This window comes from Nerophis ophidion, linkage group LG16 (genome assembly GCF_033978795.1).
Source record: "Nerophis ophidion isolate RoL-2023_Sa linkage group LG16, RoL_Noph_v1.0, whole genome shotgun sequence".
NCBI lineage: Eukaryota > Metazoa > Chordata > Actinopteri > Syngnathiformes > Syngnathidae > Nerophis > Nerophis ophidion.
In genome coordinates, this window is record NC_084626.1 from 35,828,904 (window position 1) to 35,849,819 (window position 20,916).

The following is a 20,916-nucleotide window of genomic DNA, read 5'->3' on the forward strand; positions in this document are numbered from 1 at the left end:
TGATTGGTGGCTACTAGAAATCCTGGGGCCCCAGGCAACTACCTGTTTTGCCAAATGATAGCATGCCCCATGTATAGGTCTTAACATCTCTCTCGACCGAGTCTGTAGGTTCTATTTGCAAAATTAAATAGCTCAGATGGTCAGACAGCCATGTGTTTGGAAAAAGTTTAGATTAAGGCATGACATTTGTAAGGGGGAAAGACGGTAATTAGGTTTGTGCAATATAGACAATATAAATGATATGAATTTGACCGACGATAGAGCTTTTATTACTATGGTCATATTGTGATAATGCAAGTCGGTGACTCATTCTAGCTGTGTCCTGCAAATTTGCCAGCGACAAGTGAACAAAGGTGTCCTCAACGCCATTTAGCGTCCTCGCTAACGGCTATCATGCCTCCATAACGCAGCTTCTAAATCACTATTTCTAGCCTGCGTAGCAGCAAATAAACTACAGTAAGTTTCTTACATGTACCATTATCACTGGAGGAAAATTAATAGCTAAACATGCTTCATTACACACCATAGGATTATTTAACAAAAGCATACCAGACTGCCAAGCTAGAAGTCTTGTTAATGTTAACAGGGGTTGGCGGATCAATACAAATATCGACAGTAACAATACCAAGTATAAATCGAAAAACATGATCGATACTAGACCAATATTTTCTATTATCACAAAATAGTTTTTTCAGTTTTGTTATCATTTACATACTGAGGAAATAAGAGCCATTAATATATTTTTTTCTTATGTTTAATTATTTTGCGTTTTTGATTGTATTATTAATGTCAAATGTTGAATGTCAATAGATATTGTTACATCACCATCTTGTGTTTTTGTCTGACTACAATTGTGATAAAAAATTTACTTATTCACTGATCAGCATTGGTATGACCAATACTGCCACTGTAACTACATCGTATTGGATCGATACCCCAATTTGTAGTATTGTCCAAAATGAATCAAGTAAAACAACAGCAAAGTAAACCATGTTACAACAAAAAGTAACCAGCTATTAACATTAAATTAGCAAGTAGAGTAATAATAGTTTTGAGAAAAAAAATACAACTGGAAATTACGTAACATGTAGATGCAAACGTTAGCACAGGGGTAGGGAACCTATGGCTTGGGAGCCAGATGTGGCTCTTTTGATGACTGCATCTGGCTCTCGGATAACTCTGAGCTGACATTGCTTAACACGATAAATAATGTGTTAAAAATAATGTTCAAAATATAAAACATTCTCATGCATTTTTAAGCCATCCATCCGTTTCTACCGCACCTGTTCAAGAAGTTGCGTTAATGAGTTGAGTTGAGTTGAGTTTGAGTTTATTTCGAACATGCAAGCACACAACATGATACATCACAATTTCCAGTTTCTCTTTTCAACATGTTCGAAAAGGAGTAGGAAGAAGCAGAGCTTATTTAATCCTACCCCTTTTCTTTACATAACAATTGCTAAAACTTTTGTTCACTTCCTGTTCTCAATGTATTCACAATGTATACTCCATAAGTAATAAGTAATCACAATGCGTGGGTTCCCTCCGGGTACTCCGGCTTCCTCCCACTTCCAAAGATATGCACCTGGGGATAGGTTGATTGGCAACACTAAATTGGCCCTAGTGTGTGAATGTGAGTGTGAATGTTGTCTGTCTATCTGTGTTGGCCCTGCGATGAGGTGGCGACTTGTCCAGGGTGTACCCCGCCTTCCGCCCGATTGTAGCTGAGATAGGCGCCAGCGCCCCCCGCGACCCCGAAAGGGAATAAGCGGTAGAAAATGGATGGATGGATGGAATACAAATAAATAAAAAAATAAATAATTGGTGAAGTAAGTTTTATTCCATTCGATGAGATAAGTCAGATTATTTTGAGAATGAATGGGTGAGTAAAATCAGAATGTTTTTCATGGTTCTTCATTTTTGTACTTTGTAAACACTTCCAGTTTGAAGAGTTTCTTGAAGTGGATCATATTAGTACATTGTTTGATTGCTTTGCTTAATCCATTCCATAATTTAATTCCACATACTGATATACTGAAGGTCTTAAGTGTTGTACGTGCATACAAATGTTTTAAATTACATTTTTCTCTAAGATTATATTTCTTTTCTTTTGTTGAGAAGAATTGTTGTATATTCTTGGGAAGCAGGTTATAGTTTGCTTTGTGTATAATCTTAGCTTTTTGCAATTCCACTATGTCGTGGAATTTCAGTATCTTTGATTCAATAAATAAAGGGTTTGTATGTTCTCCATACCCAACATTATGTATTATTCTAACTGATCTTTTTTGTAACACTGTTAGTGAATGAAGTGTTCTTTTGTAATTATTTCCCCATATTTCTACACAGTAACTCAGATATGGTAACACTGGTGAGCAGTAGAGAATATAAAGTCATTTTTGGTCTAGAACATATTTGGCTTCATTCAATATTGATGTTTTTCTTGCAACTTTATGTTGTATATTTTTTACATGAGATTTCCAGTTCAATTTATCATCAATCATTATACCTAGAATGGTAAGATGTTATTTATTTATTATTGGTTAGTGTGGGGCTTGCCCTTCTGGGGGTTCTTCAGACCACCAAGCACCGACACGAGAGCCTGTTTTAGGGTTACAATATTGGTTTTTTTTCAATAAGTCCCTCAGTTGCTTTCCAGCAATTGTATTTTTGTCTTTCATTTTCGCTCGCGCTCTGGCTCCAGCCCCAGCCCCAACCCCGTCTCTCCTCCTGGCTGCTGCTTATAACAGAGTGACAGGTGATTAGGTGGGCCGTCTACGCACCTGACGCTGATTTAGAGGCCGGTCCTGGCACACCCCAGTTCACTGCAGGCCCACAGGCCACGCCCCCGCCACAGTTAGCTTCGGAATAACAATGTTATTACAAAGAATAAGAGACCTATTATACTCTACAAATGTTGGTCTTACTTAAAAATGCACGCGTTTAGTTGTGTTCAGTGTTAAAAAAAATATTATATGGCTCTTACGGAAATACATTTTAAAATATTTGGCTCTCTCAGCAAAAAAGGTTCCCGACCCCTGCGTTAGCAGCTAAATAAGGAGAATTTGTAACCTGTTATGAAATGGTTTTGCAGTATCATCATTTATATATGGCAAATATAATATATTGTGGTATATATAGAGTAGAATAGAATAGAATGGACTTCATTGTCATTATATTTGTATATAACGAGATTAAAGACTCCAACTTAAGGTGCAGTAGTGGGAACAAATATGGGGTGAAATAAATAACACAAGAGGTAAATAAAGGAAAAAACTAACAATTGAAATAAACAGACAGCTATCCAATAAAAAATAATAAGCAATCCTGTACAACATACAAAACACTATAGAAATACAAAATACTGTACAATATACAGAACAAGACAAGAGTACCGAAGTAATAAATAACAATCAGTGTCGGACGTATTGCACTCGAAGGGTAGTATTGCACAGTAGGGTATTAGGGTATGATATTGTATAGGGCTGAATTATTATTATTATAAGTTAGAGTTCAACATGGTGACAGCTTTGGGAAATAATCTTTTCTCTGAGCCTGTTTGTTCTGGCTCTGATGCACCTGTAGCGCCTGCCTGATGGTAGCAAGTCAAACAGGTGGAAGCCAGGGTGTGTGCTGTCCTTGGTAATGTTTTTTGCTCTGTTGAGGCAACGGGAGTTGTGTAAATCCTTCAGGGAGGGCAGGGGACAGCCGATGATTTTTTGTGCAGACTTTATGACCCTCTGAATCGCCTGTTTGTCTGCTTCAGTGCAGCTGGCGTACCACACTGTTATGCAGTACGTCAGCAGGCTTTCGACAGCCGAACGGTAGAAGGTCACCATCAGCTGTCTCTCGCTATTGCTGGAGGTTGCAATATCTATCGCAATATAGATTTTAGGACATATCGTTCATCCCTAAACGTAACGTGTCTTGTATTCATGTTAACATTAAAACTAGCTATTGATAGCTTTCCTCGCCAGGAAAAAAACAATGACAGTAATCTGTGAGTTTATTGAATTTATCATTTTACCACAATTTGAATTTGAAATGGAAAGGATTGGAGGTTTTATCATGGTTTATCATTACTACCGCTCAGTAAATGTTACATCCTTAAAGGGGAACATTATCACCAGACCTATGTAAGCGTCAATATATACCTTGATGTTGCAGAAAAAAAGACCATATATTTTTTCAAACAATTTCCGAACTCTAAATGGGTGAATTTTGGCGAATTAAACGCCTTTCTGTTTTGCCCTCTTAAAGCGATGACGTCAGTACGTGACGCTGCCTAGGTAAGAAAGCCGCCATTTTCATTTTCTCAAACACATTACAAACACCAGGTTTCAGCTCTGTTAGTTTCCGTTTTTTCGACTATTTTTTGGAACCTTGGAGACATCATGCCTCGTCGGTGTGTTGTCGGAGGGTGTAATAACACTAACAGGGAGGGATTCAAGTTGCACCACTGGCCCGAAGATGCGAAAGTGGCAAGAAATCTGCCGCCAGACCCCCATCGAATGTGCCGGAGTGTCTGTACATTTTACCGGCGATGCTAAGACAGACATGGCACAGAGATGTATGGATAACCTGCAGATGCATTTGCAACGATAAAGTCAACGAAATCACAAAGGTGAGTTTTGTTGATGTTGTTGACTTATGTGTTAATCAGACATATTTGGTCGCGGCGTGACTGCCAGCTAATCCATGCTAACATGCTATTTAGGCTATAGCTGTATGTACATTTGAAACTATATTATGTTTCCTTCCACCCACATTTAATGCGAACATAACACTTACCAATCGACGGATTTAAGTTGCTCCAGTGTCACAAGATGCGAAAGTCCTGATCGTTTGGTCTGCACATTTTACCGGCGATGCTAACGCAGCTATTCGGCCATGCTATGGCTATGAATAGCGTCAATAGCTATTCGCTCAATAGCTTCAGTTTCTTCTTCAATACTTTCATACTACAACCATCCGTTTCAATACATGCGTAATCTGTTGAATCGCTTAAGCCACTGAAATCCGAGTCTGAATCCGAGCTAATGTCGCTATATCTTGCTGTGCTATTCGCCATTGTTTGTTTACATTGGCAGCACTGTATGACGTCACAGGAAAATGAACAGTGGCTTCGAGAAAGCGAAAATAAGGCACTTCAAAGCTTTTTTTAAGGATATTTCGGGAGCTGTAAAATTTTGAAAAAAACTTCAAAAAATACAACGAGCCACTGGGAACTGATTTTTATTGTTTTTAACCCTTTTGAAATTGTGATAATGTTCCCCTTTAATAAATGCTTACATAATGTTTCTGTATTTCAGTGTGTGATAAGTGATAAATGCAAGGTTCCTGCGACAATAGTCCATTTTTCTGTCCTTTTTGGTCCGTTCTTAGTTAACAAGGATTTCTTTGCATATAACTTTATAATATTTACAATGAAAAGGAAGTGAGGTCTTACATGTTTGAAGGCGTGATGAGGTACAGAAGCAGCACCAGTTTCCTCCAAATAATCATCCCAGTTGAAGTCGGACACATCCTGAGCAGAGTCTCCGTCTGGAAGAGAAAAACACACATTTTCCTTTTATAACTTGCTTTCAAAAATATGACCGTGCTGTTAACACAGACAAAAGCAATCCTACCAGACTCCAGCGACTCCTGGCTCATGCTGGTATCCTCTCACAGCCACCAAGATTTGGAGCTATGGAGTAGAATAGAGGAGGATTACCATCCATCACATGTAAATGAACGAGGTATGGTCCAAAAACACAATTCGTAAATCTGCTCCATCTGAATCCTGCAATTGTTTTCATGTGATAAGCATATTTAATTAACTAGCAACAAGATGTCCCTTGACAATGCCAGGTGCAACCTTAAATAATACGAGGCTTTGATAACAAAGCCTTCAAAACACAAACGTACTTACTAACTCTTATGCTCGATAGTAGTAATAAAATGACAGGACAAGGTATACAAAATGGCAATGTAGTGACGGGGATGGGTCCCGATTCACGAAAAATAAAACGGTGCCATATCTCTATATTTCTGTTACAAGTGAAGTCACGTCCAGTTGCAGACTGACTTGGCAGGCGAAAAAGCACTCAAGCAGCACTCAGAATAGATGCACTCGGACTGCCTCTGTGTAATGTTGCAATTTCCCATGCCAACAAAGCTAGTATGCCTGATAGAAAACACTCAAACGTACAATTTAGTAATATTATGGTTGAAAACAATACTGTTAGCCCTAAAAGACTTTGAAATATTAAAAAAAAAGTTCGAATCTGAATGAAGAACTATCGTTTTTTTTATTTTGAGCATCGAGTTTTTACAACATTCGAAGGTGCTCTAAATTAAACTGACAAAAACAAAAACGCAGAAGAACAACTGTGGACTGGGTAAGTTCTCTGCGAACGAACGACTGGCTTCCAGTGTGACTGTGTAAGTAGGAAAGCTTACATTTGGCGGTCAACTTAAAAAAAAAAATATATATATATATATATTAAAAACAATGTCGACACCTAACCCGATTGAAGCATTGGGGCAGCTGTTGGCGGAAGTATCTACTGCAAATCACCGGCAGATGGAGGCGATGCAAAACCAAATCGCGCAACAAAATCAAATCCTGCGAGCCATGACAGAGAGGTCCGGAGCAGGAACACCCACAACAGCGAGGCCATCTCTAGCGACTGTGGGGATGCACAGAATGGCGGAGACAGAAGATCCACAATCATTTATGGATATGTTCGAAGCCACGGCGGGCGCATGCGCATGGCCGGAGGAGGAATGGGCAGTGCGTCTGCTGCCGCTGCTGGTGGGAGAGGCGCAACGAGCGGCACTCAGCCTACCACCAGATTCCCGGGTAAGGTACCGGGACTTGAGGCGCGCAGTGCTGGACCGGACGGGAGGATCAAAAGAGGATCACAGGCGCCGATTCCGGGCAACGCGACTTGGCCCGGAGGAGCGGCCTTTCGCCCTGGGACAGCAACTCAGCGACACGGCGAACAGATGGCTGCAACCCGGGCGAGTCGAGGAAGTGATGGAACAAATCATTCTCGAGCAGTTCATGGAAGCGATCCCGGCACGGACCTCATCGTGGGTCCGGTATCACCGCCCACAAGACCTGGCCGCGGCGGTGGCCCTAGCAGAAGATCATTTGGCAGTGCACCGGAAGGAGGAAAAGGCAGCGGAGGCGGTGGAGCGCCCAGTTCCAGCGCCGCGCAAGATGCGCGCGCAGCCAGCTGATGAGAATCAGCAATGGACTAGATTTAAAAATGCTCAAACTGTTTTTTCTCCTCCCCAGAACCCGGCCGTTACGGACGCTGTGTCTCCCCCGCAAATGGCTCCTCGGATGCCTGGGCAGGTGTGCTGGAGGTGTGGACGGCTTGGACACCTGCAGCGGGAATGTCCTAGCATGGAGGTGGGTCATGTGATCCGGGTCGTCGACCCTGCGGCGCCCTCCCCCGGGCCAGGAGAGACGTACTACGTACCGGTAAGGATACAAGGGAGTACACACCGGGCGATGGTGGATTCGGGCTGCGAGCAGTCCATGATCCACCAGAATCTGGTTCGACCCGGGGCGCTGAGAATGGGTACACGGGTGCGGGTTAAATAGATAGTACTTTATTGATTCCTTCAGGAGAGTTCCTTCAGGAAAATTAAAAATGTGTGCATTGGGATGTTCACGAGTACCCTATTGTGCCGGTGGAAATTTTTTTTAAGGGAAAAAAACATAGTGTTAAGGTGGCTGTAAGTTCGCGCCTGGCGCACCCCTTAATCTTGGAAATCAATTGGTCGGGATTTAATGGGTTAATAGAGCAGTGCGCAGGGGTGCGTTCACGACCGGTAGGGAAAGGGAATATCCGCGCTGTTCTCATCGGCGATGCGAGATCATCCGACGCTGCTGGGGGGGAGGGGGAAGGGGAGACGGCGGAGGCTTCTCAGGAAGTTTCCCCGGCTCCCCAATGGCACCCCATGGATGATTTTCCACTTGAGCAGTCTCGAGATGAGACTCTGCGCGCGACCTGGGACCAAGTGATTTCAATTAATGTACAGCTGGTTCGCCCGGGAATAGCGCGGGATTTCCCTCACTTTGCATTGATTAGGGACAGATTATACAGAGTGAGTCGTGACACTCAGACAGGGGAGGAAATCACCCAGTTGTTGGTGCCAAAAAACCTTCGGGAAATGATTTTCCAGGCGGGACATTTTAATCCCATGGCCGGCCACATGGGGTATGATAAGACACTTAATCGGGATATCGCTTTGCACTAGTCCTGGTGGATTACGCAACACGCTATTCCGAAGCAGTACCACTGCGTTCCATCTCTGCAAAGAGTGTAGCACAGGCACTGTTTCAAGTTATCTCCCGAGTTGGAATCCCGAAAGAGATTTTAACTGACCAGGGCACGTCTTTTATGTCACGCACATTAAAGGAGCTGTACGGATTATTGGGGATCAAATCTATTCGGACCAGCGTTTACCACCCCCAGACAGATAGGCTGGTACAACGGATGAATAGAACTTTGAAATCCATGATCCGGAAATTCGTACACGAGGACAAACCAAATTGGCATAAATGGTTGGATCCCCTATTGTTTGCAGTGCGGGAGGTTCCTCAGGCCTCCACGGGGTTTTCCCCGTTTGAACTGTTATTCGGCAGGAAGCCGCGAGGGGTACTGGACCTAGTTAAGGAAAGCTGGGAGGAAGGTCCAAGTCCCAGTAAAAACGAAATTCAGTACGTCATGGACTTGAGAGCAAAACTCCACACATTGGGACACTTATCACGGGAGAATTTGCTCCAAGCCCAAGAACGTCAGCAACGCCTGTATAACAAGGGGACGCAACTCAGACAATTTTCACAGGGAGAGAAAGTACTTGTATTACTCCCAAAATCCAGCTCTAAATTACTCGCCAAGTGGCAAGGACCCTTCGTGGTCACACGACGAGTGGGTGACGTGGATTATGAGGTCCGGCGGTCTGACAGGGGCGGGGCAACCCAAATCTACCACCTCAACCTATTAAAAGGGTGGAGGGAAGCAGAGCCCGTCTCCATGGTGACGGCGATAGCGGAGAACGAGGAACTGGGGCCGGAGGTTCCCCCCCTCCCACCGGTCCTCCCTTCTCCGCTGTGATGATAATCTGACTCCGTCACAAAAAGCAGATGTGGTTAATTTACAGCAACATTTTGCTGACGTGTTCTCCCCCCTGCCAGGCCGCACGAACCTCACCCAACATCACATAGAGACCAACACAGGCGTGACGGTGAGGTTTCGGCCCTATAGGCTACCCGAACACAAGCGCAAAGTAGTTCGGGAGGAATTAAAAGCCATGCTGGAACTGGGGGTAATAGAAGAGTCACACAGTGCATGGTGCAGTCCCATAGTTCTCGTAGGGAAGAAAGATGGGTCGGTGCGATTCTGTGTGGACTACCGCAAGGTAAATGATGTGTCGCGCTTTGATGCCTACCCGATGCCCCGGGTTGACGAGCTCCTAGACCGGTGGGGCACTGCTCATTTTTTTACGACACTGGATTTAACTAAGGGTTACTGGCAGATTCCCTTGTCTCCAGAGTCTAAGGAAAAAACGGCATTCTCCACTCCGGAAGGTTTATACCAATTCGTGACCCTTCCGTTCGGCTTGTTCGGTGCGCCCGCCACTTTTCAGAGACTCATGGACTGGGTGCTGCGTCCTCACGCTGCATATGCTGCCGCCTATCTGGATGATGTCATCATCCAGGGGAACAACTGGGCGGAGCATATGTAGAGGGTGGGGGCGGTACTCGAGTCCCTGAGGCGGGCGGGGCTCACCGCCAACCCGGCGAAGTGCGCGGTTTGCCGGAGGGAGGTACAGTATCTGGGGTACCACTTGGGGGAAGGTCAGGTGCGGCCTCAGATAGACAAAACCGCGGCAGTTGCGGCCTGCCCGAACCCGAAGACGAAAAAAGAGGTGAGGCAGTTTTTGGGGCTGGTGGGCTACTACCGGAGGTTCGTCCCCCGGTTTACGGACCTGACCAGCGCACTAACTGACCTCACCCGGAAGGGTGCTCCAGATCTGGTCCAGTGGACGGAGCAGTACCAGCAGGCATTTGAGAAGGTGAGGAAAGCACTTTGCGAGGAGCCAGTACTGCACATGCCTGATTTTTCCCTCCCATTTTGTTTACAGGCGGACGCGTCGGGCAGAGGGCTGGGAGCTGTTTTATCCCAGCAGAAAGAGGGTATCGACCACCCCATCCTATATATCAGCAGAAAGCTGTCAGAACGAGAAAGCCGGTACAGCACGGTCGAGAGGGAGTACCTGGCTATCCGATGGGCGGTCGGTGCCCTCCGGTACTACCTGGTGGGACGCCCGTTCAGCCTCTGCTCGGACCACAAACCTCTCCAGTGGCTCCACCGCATGAAAGATGCCAACGCGCGGATCACCCGTTGGTATCTTGCTTTACAACCCTACCATTTCAGAGTGATCCATAGGCCGGGAGCGCAGATGGTCGTGGCGGACTTTCTCTCCCGCTCTCAGGCGCGGGGGGGGAGTGTGTGCGGCCGGACGATGTCCCGGCCTAAGTCTGGCGGTGGAGGTATGTAGGGGAGGATTGTGATCAGTGCACTGTTGGAGTGAAGGACAGCGACCCCGTCTGGGTGACTGGAGACAGCACACCCTCAGACGGGGGCGTGGCATGTGCTGGCTGAGAGACACAGCTGTCAGATGATTAGTCGCGCAGGTGGTACGTGTTAGAGTAATCATCTGTTGTCCTTAACAGTGAGCGGCCGGGCGCAAGGAGTTTGATTGAGACCGGGGAGACGGAAGCAGAGACTGGTGAACAGAAAGCAGAGCGACTGAAAAGTCGATGCATTGTGGATGTGTGAGCAATCGGAAGAATAAATCTCCTGTCAAACCCGAACGACTGGCTTCCAGTGTGACTCTGTGAGTAGGAAAGCTTACAATAGTCATTCAGCATTTACATTTAAGTTGCCCTTTAACAAATAATACAAAAATATGTACTTACACACATGCACTTTTTTGTAAATAGATAAACATGCATACCTTCTAAATACAACATTTAACCAAACAAACATAAATTTCTAGTTCACATAACTTTTTAAAATACATTGTGACATGTTCTTTTTTAAATTAAATACTGAGTCACACATTTTTATTTCTTTACCAACAGAATTCCACAAATCAACACCGAGAACAGATAAACATCTACGTTTAACAGCTAATCTTGCTTTTGGTAAAATCAACTTAGATTCATCTCTTAGATCGTATTTGCTGGTCTGTAGAGAGAAGTATTTTTGAATTCCTTCTGGAAGAGTATTTATTTTTGCTTTGAACATTATCTGTGTTATTTTATAATAAACAATATCTTGAAATTTCAAAAGTTTTGATTTAACAATTAATGAATGGGTATGGTCATAATATCCTGCTTTGTTTATTAGCCGTACAGCTTTTTTTTTGCAGCAAAACAATATCATTAATTATGGTTTGAAAAGTGGTTCCCCAGAGTTCTACACAGTATGTCATGTATGGAAGTATCAAAGTATAATATATATTGTTAACAAAGAATTATAATTAAGTAATTCTTTAGTTTTATACAAAACACCAAGTGTTTTTGATATTTTTTATAAGTCGTTCAACAGTCTCCGCTGTCGTATTTTACGCTTCATAATGCGCCACACATTTTCGATGGGAGACAGGTCTTGACTGCAGGAGGGCCAGGAAAATACCTGCACTCTTTTTTTACGAAGCCACGCTGTTGTAACACGTGCTGAATGTGGCTTGGCATTGTCTTGCTGAAATAAGCAGGGGCGTCCATGAAAAAGACAGCGCTTAGATGGCAGTAAATGTTGTTCCAAAACCTGTATGTACCATTCAGCCTTAATGGTGCCTTCACAGATGTGTAAGTTACCCATGCCTTGGGCATTAATACACCCCCATACCATCACAGACGCTGGCTTTTGAACTTTGCGTCGATAACAGTCTATATGGTTCACTTCCCCTTTGGTCCGGATGACACGATGTTGAGTATTTTCAAAAACAATTTGAAATGTGGACTCGTCAGACCACAACACACTTTTCCAATTTGCATCAGTCCATCTTATATGATCTCGGGCCCAGAGAAGCCGGCGGCGTTTCTGGATGTTGTTCATGAATGGCTTTCGCTTTGCATAGTAGAGCTTTAACTTACACTTACAGATGTAGCGACAAACTGTATTTAGTGACAGTGTTTTTCTGAAGTGTTCCTGAGCCCATGTGGTGATATCCTTTAGAGATTGATGTCGGTTTTTGATACAGTGCCGTCTGAGGGATGGAAGGTCACGGTCATTCAATGTTGGTTTCCGGCCATGCCGCTTACGTGGAGTTATTTCTCCATATTCTCTGAACCTTTTGATGATATTATGGACCATAGATGTTGAAATCCCTAAATTTCTTGAAATTGCACTTTCAGAAACGTTGTTCTTAAACTGTTTGACTATTTGCTCACGCAGTTGTGGACAAAGGGGTGTACCTCGCCCCATCCATTCTTGTGAAAGACTGAGCATTTTTTGGGAAGCTGTTTTTATAGCCAATCATGGCACCCACTTGTTCCCAATTAGCCTGCACACCTGTGGGATGTTCCAAATAAGTGTTTTAGGAGCATTCCTCAACTTTATCCGTATTTATCGCCACCTTTCCCAACTTCTTTTTCACGTGTTGCTGGCATTAAATTCTAAAGTTAAAGAATATTTGCAAAATAAAAATGTTTATCAGTTTGAACATCAAATATGTTGTCTTTGTAGTATATTCAACTGAATATGGATTGAAAATGATTTCATAATCATTGTATTCCGTTTATATTTACACCTAACACAATTTCCCGACTCATATGGAAACGGGGTTTGTATAATGGAGTAATTGGCAAAAATAAACGCTTTCTAGCCTCAGTGTGTATTGTAAGAAAAATTGGTGAAATGAACAACAATTTTTCTGCTTGCCATGACCTTCATTTCTTTTTGTAATAAGTCCAGATAATCAACATTGGAATCACACACTTAACAGTCTTGCTTTAATAAAAAAATACAAAAAAAAAAACTATTAAAAAAAATCCAACTTTTTTTCACACAGATTATGGCCACCGCTCTCATGTGTGCTCTATTGGAGCAGCCATGTAAAAAAACTATATTGGCATATCTAAAGTTCCGGGCACTTAATGCGGCCCAGATTTTATACATTTTTAATAGTTATACCCATTAAACAATTATTCGAAGCAACATAGGGTTAAAATCAAAGCTTGAATTACTCAATTTTAATTGATCATTTATGCCAAATTGCAGTTACCATGCAAAACAATGTCCGCATATTTAAAGTTCCCGGCATTCCATGCGATGCAGATTTCCAAATTTTTTATAGCAACAGAATATTTAAATTAATCAATACAACCTTAATTGCAGCGGCCGTGCGGAAACTAAGTGTGCGTATTTAAAGTTCTGGGCACGCCACTCAAATCAATTTTATTAGTTACAATATAGTATAAATCAAAGCTTTTTTCTAATTAAATTCATTCATTTCAATTAATCGTTTCTGGTCTATTAATTGCAGCAGCCATGCGGAAACTAAGTCTACGCATTTTAAGTTCCAGGTGTTTTTATTAGTTACACTAATTAAATTATTAATAAAGGCATCATAATATAAATCAAAGCTTTTTATCTAATTTAATTAATTGATTCAGTTGATTTTGAATAATCGTTACGGCCCTAATCGCAGCGGTCGTACAGAAACAAATACCACTTATATAAAGTTCCAGTCACTCTATCCATATACATTTTTATTAGTTACACCAAGGCAGTGGTTCTCAACCTTTTTTCAGTAATGTACCCTCTTTAACATTTTTTTAATTCAAGTACAGCCTAATCAGAGCAAAGCATTTTTGGCTGAAAAAAAGATAAAGAAGTAAAATACAGCACTATGTCATCAGTTTCTGATTTATTAAAATGTATAAAAGTGCAAAATATTGCTCATTTGTAGTGGTCTTTCTTGAACTATTTGGGAAAAAAGATATAAAAATAACTAGTGATTCAATTCTAAATAAAGATTTCTACACATAGAAGTAATCATCAACTTAAAGTGCCCTCTTTGGGGATTGTAATAGAGATCCATCTGGATTCATCAACTTAATTCTAAACATTTCTTCACAAAAAAAGAAATCTTTAACATCAATATTTATGGAACATGTCCACAAAAAATCTAGCTGTCAACACTGAATATTGCATCGTTGCATTTCTTTTCACAGTTTATGAACTTACATTCATATTTTGTTGAAGTATTATTCAATAAATATATTTATAAAGGATTTTTGAATTGTTGCTATTTTTAGAATATTTTTGAAAAATCTCAAGTACACCTTGGCATACCTTCAAGTACCCCCATTTGAGAACCACTGCACTAAGGGATGTCGAGGTATGAAAATTTCTTATCACGGTTATTGTGACCAAAATTGTCGCGGTTATCATTATTATCGTGGTATTTTTAAATGTGCCCAAAATTTTCTAAAAGTACTTACACTGAAATCTTTTAACCAAGTTTTACTTAAAACACAAACAACACATTCAAAATGATTTCCTTTGTAAAAAGAACCATATTGTAGATAAAATACCTTTTTTGTAGACCTCAAGTCGAAACTGAAACAAAGTAATATGGCAGAAAAAATTAATAAATAAATTAAATAAATGTGGAAATTATGCAAGATAGCACTTAATGGACATAAGAGTTAAAAAATAAATAAGAAATTTGAAAGATGGCACCTGGTGAAGAAGTAACTGCACTTTTTGTTTATATACGGTAAATAAAAAATTGTGTTTATGTATAAGATCTAGTCATAGTCATAGGGCTGCACGATTATGGCCAAAATAATAATTACATTTTTTTTTGTAATCAATAATGAAATCACGATTATTGATTATGTTAGGTAAAACAGAGTTGGAGTGGGGCGTGAATGTGACGCCATCATGTAATTTGTAATGTCTAATAAAACGGCTATAGATAGATTTAGAGACAAATATTTGGATTTTGGTTAATAGTATTAACGTGTCAGCTTTTTCTCATTACATGATGCCTTTATCTCTATTTTTATATTTTGAGAGAGAGTTTTCTTTTTTTTCAAGTTATGTACATTTATATGTATTAAATGTATGTACTTGTACATGCTGTGTCGGGACCGATTCATTAAGAGTTTGAGCTGAAATATGTCATATAGAAATTAACTATCCACAATAAAACATTAACAAAATGCTGTGTCACATGAAAGTTTTTTTTAAGTAATAACTTTGCAATAAAAAAAAGTATGGTGTTAACTTTTTGATATCAATATAAAAAACATAGCAGTTTGACTAATGAAAATAAAGTGTAACAGACAAGCTTTGTTCTTCTTTAAGATCATGTGTTTCAGCACAACAGTTTGGCCGACAAAAAGAAACACGAGTGATGCCTCTCACATCGAATACACAATCTTCACAGCCTGCGTTCAATTCGATGAGATGACAAAACATTTTTAGCTAATAATGATGTAATTTGAACACTGATAAAAGTTGCACTTAAATAAAGGATGAGTGAGCATACCAGTAAACAAACTAAAGACTTTATAAACAAGTCCCGACACATCGCCTGCTGCATGTTTCCCCACGTCATTAACTCTCAGTCACAGCAGCTGATGTACGCAGTATTTAGAAAATAAAAGCAACATCAAATAGTTTTCTCCGTCGCTGCATACTTTAAGTGTGGGACAAATGCGTCTTTCTCCAATATAGTCCACACTTGTCGTCATTTAATAGCAGCAATTCACTCTTAAACCATACTTGCCAACCCTCCCGGATTTTCCGGGAGACTCCCGAAATTTAGCGCCTCTCCCGAGAACCTCCCAGAAAAATTTTTCTCCCGAAAATCTCCCGGAATTCAGCCAGAGCTGGAGGCCACGCCCCCTCCAGCTCCATGCGGACATGAGTGGGGACAGCCTGTTTTCATGTACGCTTTCCTGTTATATAAACAGCTTGCCTGCCCAATCACATTACGACATCTATGGTTTTTAATAAAAAAACTGCACACACAAAGAGACGAAGCAGAAAAACGAGGAAGTTACAGCCATGGCGACGCCGTCTGTAATAGAGTGATTCTATGTTGTCTGTTGCCATTTCCTGGTGAATGTTGGCTATAGCGTTATGGGGTTGCTTTTTGATTGGCCAACGATTTACGTGGTGTTGTTTACCTGACGGCAAGTGACTCTCGCCAGTACGCAAATGGCAGAACAAATGTTACTCAAATAGTGAAAGGTAAGTGTTGTTGTTTTTTTTTGTAACCAGCAAGCACAGTACAGTTAGTAGAACAACTGTGTTTTTATTACTGTGTATTTGATAGGTGCCGTCTCAAATTCAACTATTTCTTTTAGTTATATATATATAATAAAATAAATATATACAGCTAAAATTCACTGAAAGTCAAGTATTTCATACATGCATATATATACATATACATATATATATATATATATATATATATATATATATATATATATAAATATATGAAATACTAGAGTTGGTGAATTATACGCCTCCCTCTTAACCACGCCCCCGCCCCACCCCTCCCACGGCCCTCCCACACCTCCCGAAATCGGAGGTCTCAAGGTTGGCAAGTATGTCTTAAACGCGCGACCCCACGGAAATGAAGCGAGGGAAAATAAAGTTCAACCAAGCGCTCGATTCTGTTAACTCCGAGGGGAAATCTCCGTAGTAAAGTCTGTATAGTTGTCTTTCGCCATGTCTCTTCAAGCCGAACGACGCATGTACTTGCCCTGACTCTGTATCCAGGAAGTAAGCAGAGTTGCCTAAATGCATTAATAAATGACTTTTTTTTGGTGATAAAAGAGGTAAACAGTATTACTAACCCTCTGGAATTTTATCGCGGTCTATCATTACACCGTTTATCGTTACATCCATAGTTACACTGATAAACGATTAATCAAAGCAACTTATCATAAAGCCAAGCTTTTTTCTAATTGATTTAATTAATTTTGTTTAATTGTCACGGCCCTAATTGCAGTGGCCCTGCAGAAACTAAGTCCTGGTATTTAAAGTTTTGGTAACACTTTGGTATGGGGAACATATTCTAAGTAACAAAGACTCAATTAAGAGTTTTTTGGACACTACGGGAGCATATTGTAAGTAACAAAGACTTGATTCAGAGTTGTTTGGTTAGGGTTAGGCTTAGAAGGTTAGGGTTAAGGTTAGGGTTGTTGTATAACAAGGCCATGCAAAATAAGGCATTAATAAGTACTTAATAATGACTGATTAGGAGCAAATATGTTACTAATTTGTTAAGAAGCAACTAATCAATGGTCAATATGTTCCCCATACTAAAGTGTTACCAAGGTTTTGGGCACAGCTTTTTTAAAATCGAATTTATCAATGTAATCGTTGGAGCCCTACCACACGGTTTACTTTTAAAATTGAGTTTGAAGACTGAATCCGCTTAGAAACACAAAGAAGGGGCTTTGACACGTCAAAGTGACCTGCAGCACACGTGAAATGAAATGAATTCAGGGAGAATGAATAAGGGGAGCGTCTGCGGGACCACAACGGCGAGCAGGATGATGCTCTGTCAAAGCAGCTCCATTCAGACAGCCTGTCAGCCTCGTCTTTTGTCACCCGGGACGTCTCTATTAAAACCGGGGCCGACATCACACACCACCCCCTCCTGGCCATAGCGACCCCGGTGCTCCGGCAGGATCTGCGCCGCCTTTCACCCACGACCCTTGGCTCTGTCTTTCCACCCCCCCGCCAACATATACATACACAGCAGAGGATCTTATTGTCCCCGGGGTCGCACTCACGTAAGCGGAGCAAAAAAGAGCAGCAAGAAGAACCAAAGTTGACGGGCTCCATTCTTTCATATAATGCTGATCTCATTAATGGACGCATCTCTATATGCTTTCACTGGGGTTTAGCAATCCTCCGAATAACATTACACTATCTCCCGTCATAGACTTTTAAAGGGGAACATTATCATAATTTCAGAAGGGTTAAAACCAATAAAAATCAGTTCCCAGTGGCTTATTTTATTTTTTGAAGTTTTTTTCAAAATTTTACCCATCATGGAATATCCTGAAAAAAGGCTTTAAAGTGCCTGATTTTCGCTATCTGTAAATCCACCCGTCCATTTTCCTTTGACGTCACATAGTGATGCCATTACAAACAAACATGGCGGATAGCACAGCTAGATATAGCGACAATAGCTCGGATTCAGACTCAGATTTCAGCGGTTTAAGCGATTCAACAGATTACGCATGTATTGAAAAGGATGGTTGGAGTGTGGAGGCAGATAGCGAAAACAAAATGGAAGAAATAACTGAAGCTATTGAGCGAATAGCTATTGAAGATATTTGGCGATCGCCTTCTAACCAACGATTGCATCTTTTGACCACTGGATCAACTTAAATCTGTCTATTGGTAAGTGTTTGTTTGGCATTAAATGTGGGTGGAGGGAAAGGCTGGATGCAAATATAGCTACAAATGTACATACAGCTAGCCTAAATAACATGTTAGCATCGATTAGCTGGCAGTCATGCCGTGACCAAGTATGTCTGATTAGCACATAAGTCAATAACATCAACAAAACTCACCTTTGTGATTTCGTTGACTTTATCGTTGGAAATGCATCTGCTTTGAGTTTCGCAAGATATCCACACATTCTTGCCATTTCTGCCATGCTAGCATCGATTAGCATGCCGTGCTAATCGATGCACACTCCACGTAAGACAACTTGAATCCGTCCCTGATCGTGTTGTTACACCCTCCGACAACACACCGACGAGGCATGATTAGGGTTGGTTATCAAGTATCGATTGGAACCGGGACTAACTTTCCGATTCTCCCGGAATCGTTCAAAAGTTTAAATTTCGATTCCTAGTTTCGATACCCAGTCCACCGACCGGAAAAAAAGAATAAGTCCTCCGACCGGAAGAAGAAGCCGCTGAACACCAACGAAGAAGCGCCCACCGCCGGACGTGTTAGCATAGCCAAGCCTATGTAGCCGAGCGAGTCAGTCAAACACGGATAGTGGGCGTCGGCAGTCGAAAGTGTGGCTTTATTTTACTAAAAAAAAAAGAAATATCGGCGAAATGTAACACAGGCGACAGGACTGTTTCGTGCTTAGGAGGGTGCACGTCGAACATGATGAAGCACCTCCGAGTTCATGGAGTACAAATAAATGCGCGTCCCATTTTCGACGCGCTGCGCCGACCGCCCTCCTCTGCCTCTTCCTCTGGCTCCAGCTCCGACGCCCAGCCTGGCACCTCGGTGACTGCACTGCAGTCCGAATCCGGTAAGTAAAACAATATATATGCAATAAATAATGTGTTTTGCGCCAATGTTAAGGCAGCTAAAAAATTAGTCCGCGTATTTTTTCATAGACAATTTACAACCTGCTAGCCAGGCTCCGCGATGTGCTCAGCGTACTCCGTTCACCGTAGCGGCAATGGGGAAGATGTTGGTGCCACAGAAAGTTCACTGCACACATAGTCAAAAGACTGCATCCCTTTTCTGAGGTGGAATCTCCAACATTTAGGTTAGTTAAGCAATAACGTTAGAGCTAAGCTAATTGATACTGGGCTAAACAGTAACAGCAACATTACATGTTTGTTTATGCTTGCAGGGATATGGTGAAAACTCTCAACCCAAAATACATACCACCTTCCAGGGACTACCTGGCAAACACACATGGTACAAGAAGAATCGGAATCGAGAATCGTCAGGAATCGGAATCGAAACAAAGAATCGGAATCGGAAACGTTCGAATTCAAACGATACCCAACCCTAGGCATGATGTCTCCAAGGTACTGGAAAACAGTCGAAAAAACGGAAAATAACAGAGCTGATTTGACTTGTGTGTGTAATGTGTTTGAGAAAATGGCGGATTGCTTCCCATTGCAACGTCACGGGTGAAGGTCATCCCTCCGACAGCCAACAATTGAAAGGCGTTTAAATCGCCAAATTCACCCTTTTAGAGTTCGGAAATCGGTTAAAAAAACATATGGTCTTTTTTCTGCAACATCAAGGTATATATTGACGCTTACATAGATCTGGTGATAATGTTCCCCTTTAAAGAAAGTTTGGTGTTTTGACTGTGCTATTACAGCCTTCTCCAGCACCACTTTGACTTACACACACAGTACAGGGGAAAAAGCAACTTCCCGTTTCATATACCACAAATGGTGTGCAAAGAGCCCAGCGAGCAGCTGCCGACCAGCCTCAATCTCACTGCAGTACCTGAGTCTGAAAAAGAAAGGGGCAAATCCACCCACACATGCACACTGGCTACCCACGCATTTTACAAGCACTTTACTAAACCTTAGAATCAAATTCTCATTAGCACGTGATTAAGCGTTTTCTGCGCCAGCGTTCCCCGGCCTCTGAGCAGGAAGCTGCACAATCACAGACACCCACAGCATTTCTTGCTAATGAATTGAAATTAACATCGCCTCACGCCCTTAGCGTCTGGTTTCTCTTTTTTAATGGGTAAAATTCCACATGAAATCAGTAACATCCATGCAGTTTGAGGATGACACTAAACAAAACTAAAAAAAGGCACAGATAAGTGGGTGGAGTGGGGGGAGGAGGGGTGATACTGCACTCTACTCTTCTGGCAAGACAAAAGCTCAGCCGTATTACAACAAACAAAATCCTACTTTTATTGTTCATTTGGTCCTGTTGTTCACACTCATTAAGTGTACAACGTATGATTTAGTTTGTTTTTGTTTTCTTCTCAGTTATTGAACGGCCAACATTCGATCCGCATACATTTCCGTTAAAGCTAAGAATGCACTGTCGGTGGCTTAATTTATGTACTAAATTTATTGTTATGACGACATTTACACTGCAGTCTGAAGCGGCCCAAATTATTTGTTTTCAAAAT

The 20,916-nt window shown here is 41.7% G+C and overlaps 2 protein-coding genes across 5 annotated transcripts in view; both read right to left on the reverse strand.

Moving 5' to 3' along the window:
• Positions 1-5,722, reverse strand: part of LOC133535324 (scm-like with four MBT domains protein 1) — a 39,646-nt gene extending 33,924 nt beyond the window's left edge. For both annotated transcript variants that reach the window (XM_061875034.1, XM_061875032.1), the window contains exons 1-2: positions 5,628-5,722; positions 5,447-5,541 (exon numbers count right to left, since the gene is read on the reverse strand). In XM_061875034.1, the coding sequence (XP_061731018.1) occupies positions 5,447-5,541; positions 5,628-5,652 (120 nt within the window). In that variant the 5' untranslated portion in view covers positions 5,653-5,722. The remainder of the gene's footprint in view (positions 1-5,446; positions 5,542-5,627) is intronic.
• Positions 1-20,916, reverse strand: part of asip1 (agouti signaling protein 1) — a 213,461-nt gene that overhangs the window by 112,210 nt on the left and 80,335 nt on the right. The gene's annotated exons all lie outside the window — the stretch shown is intronic.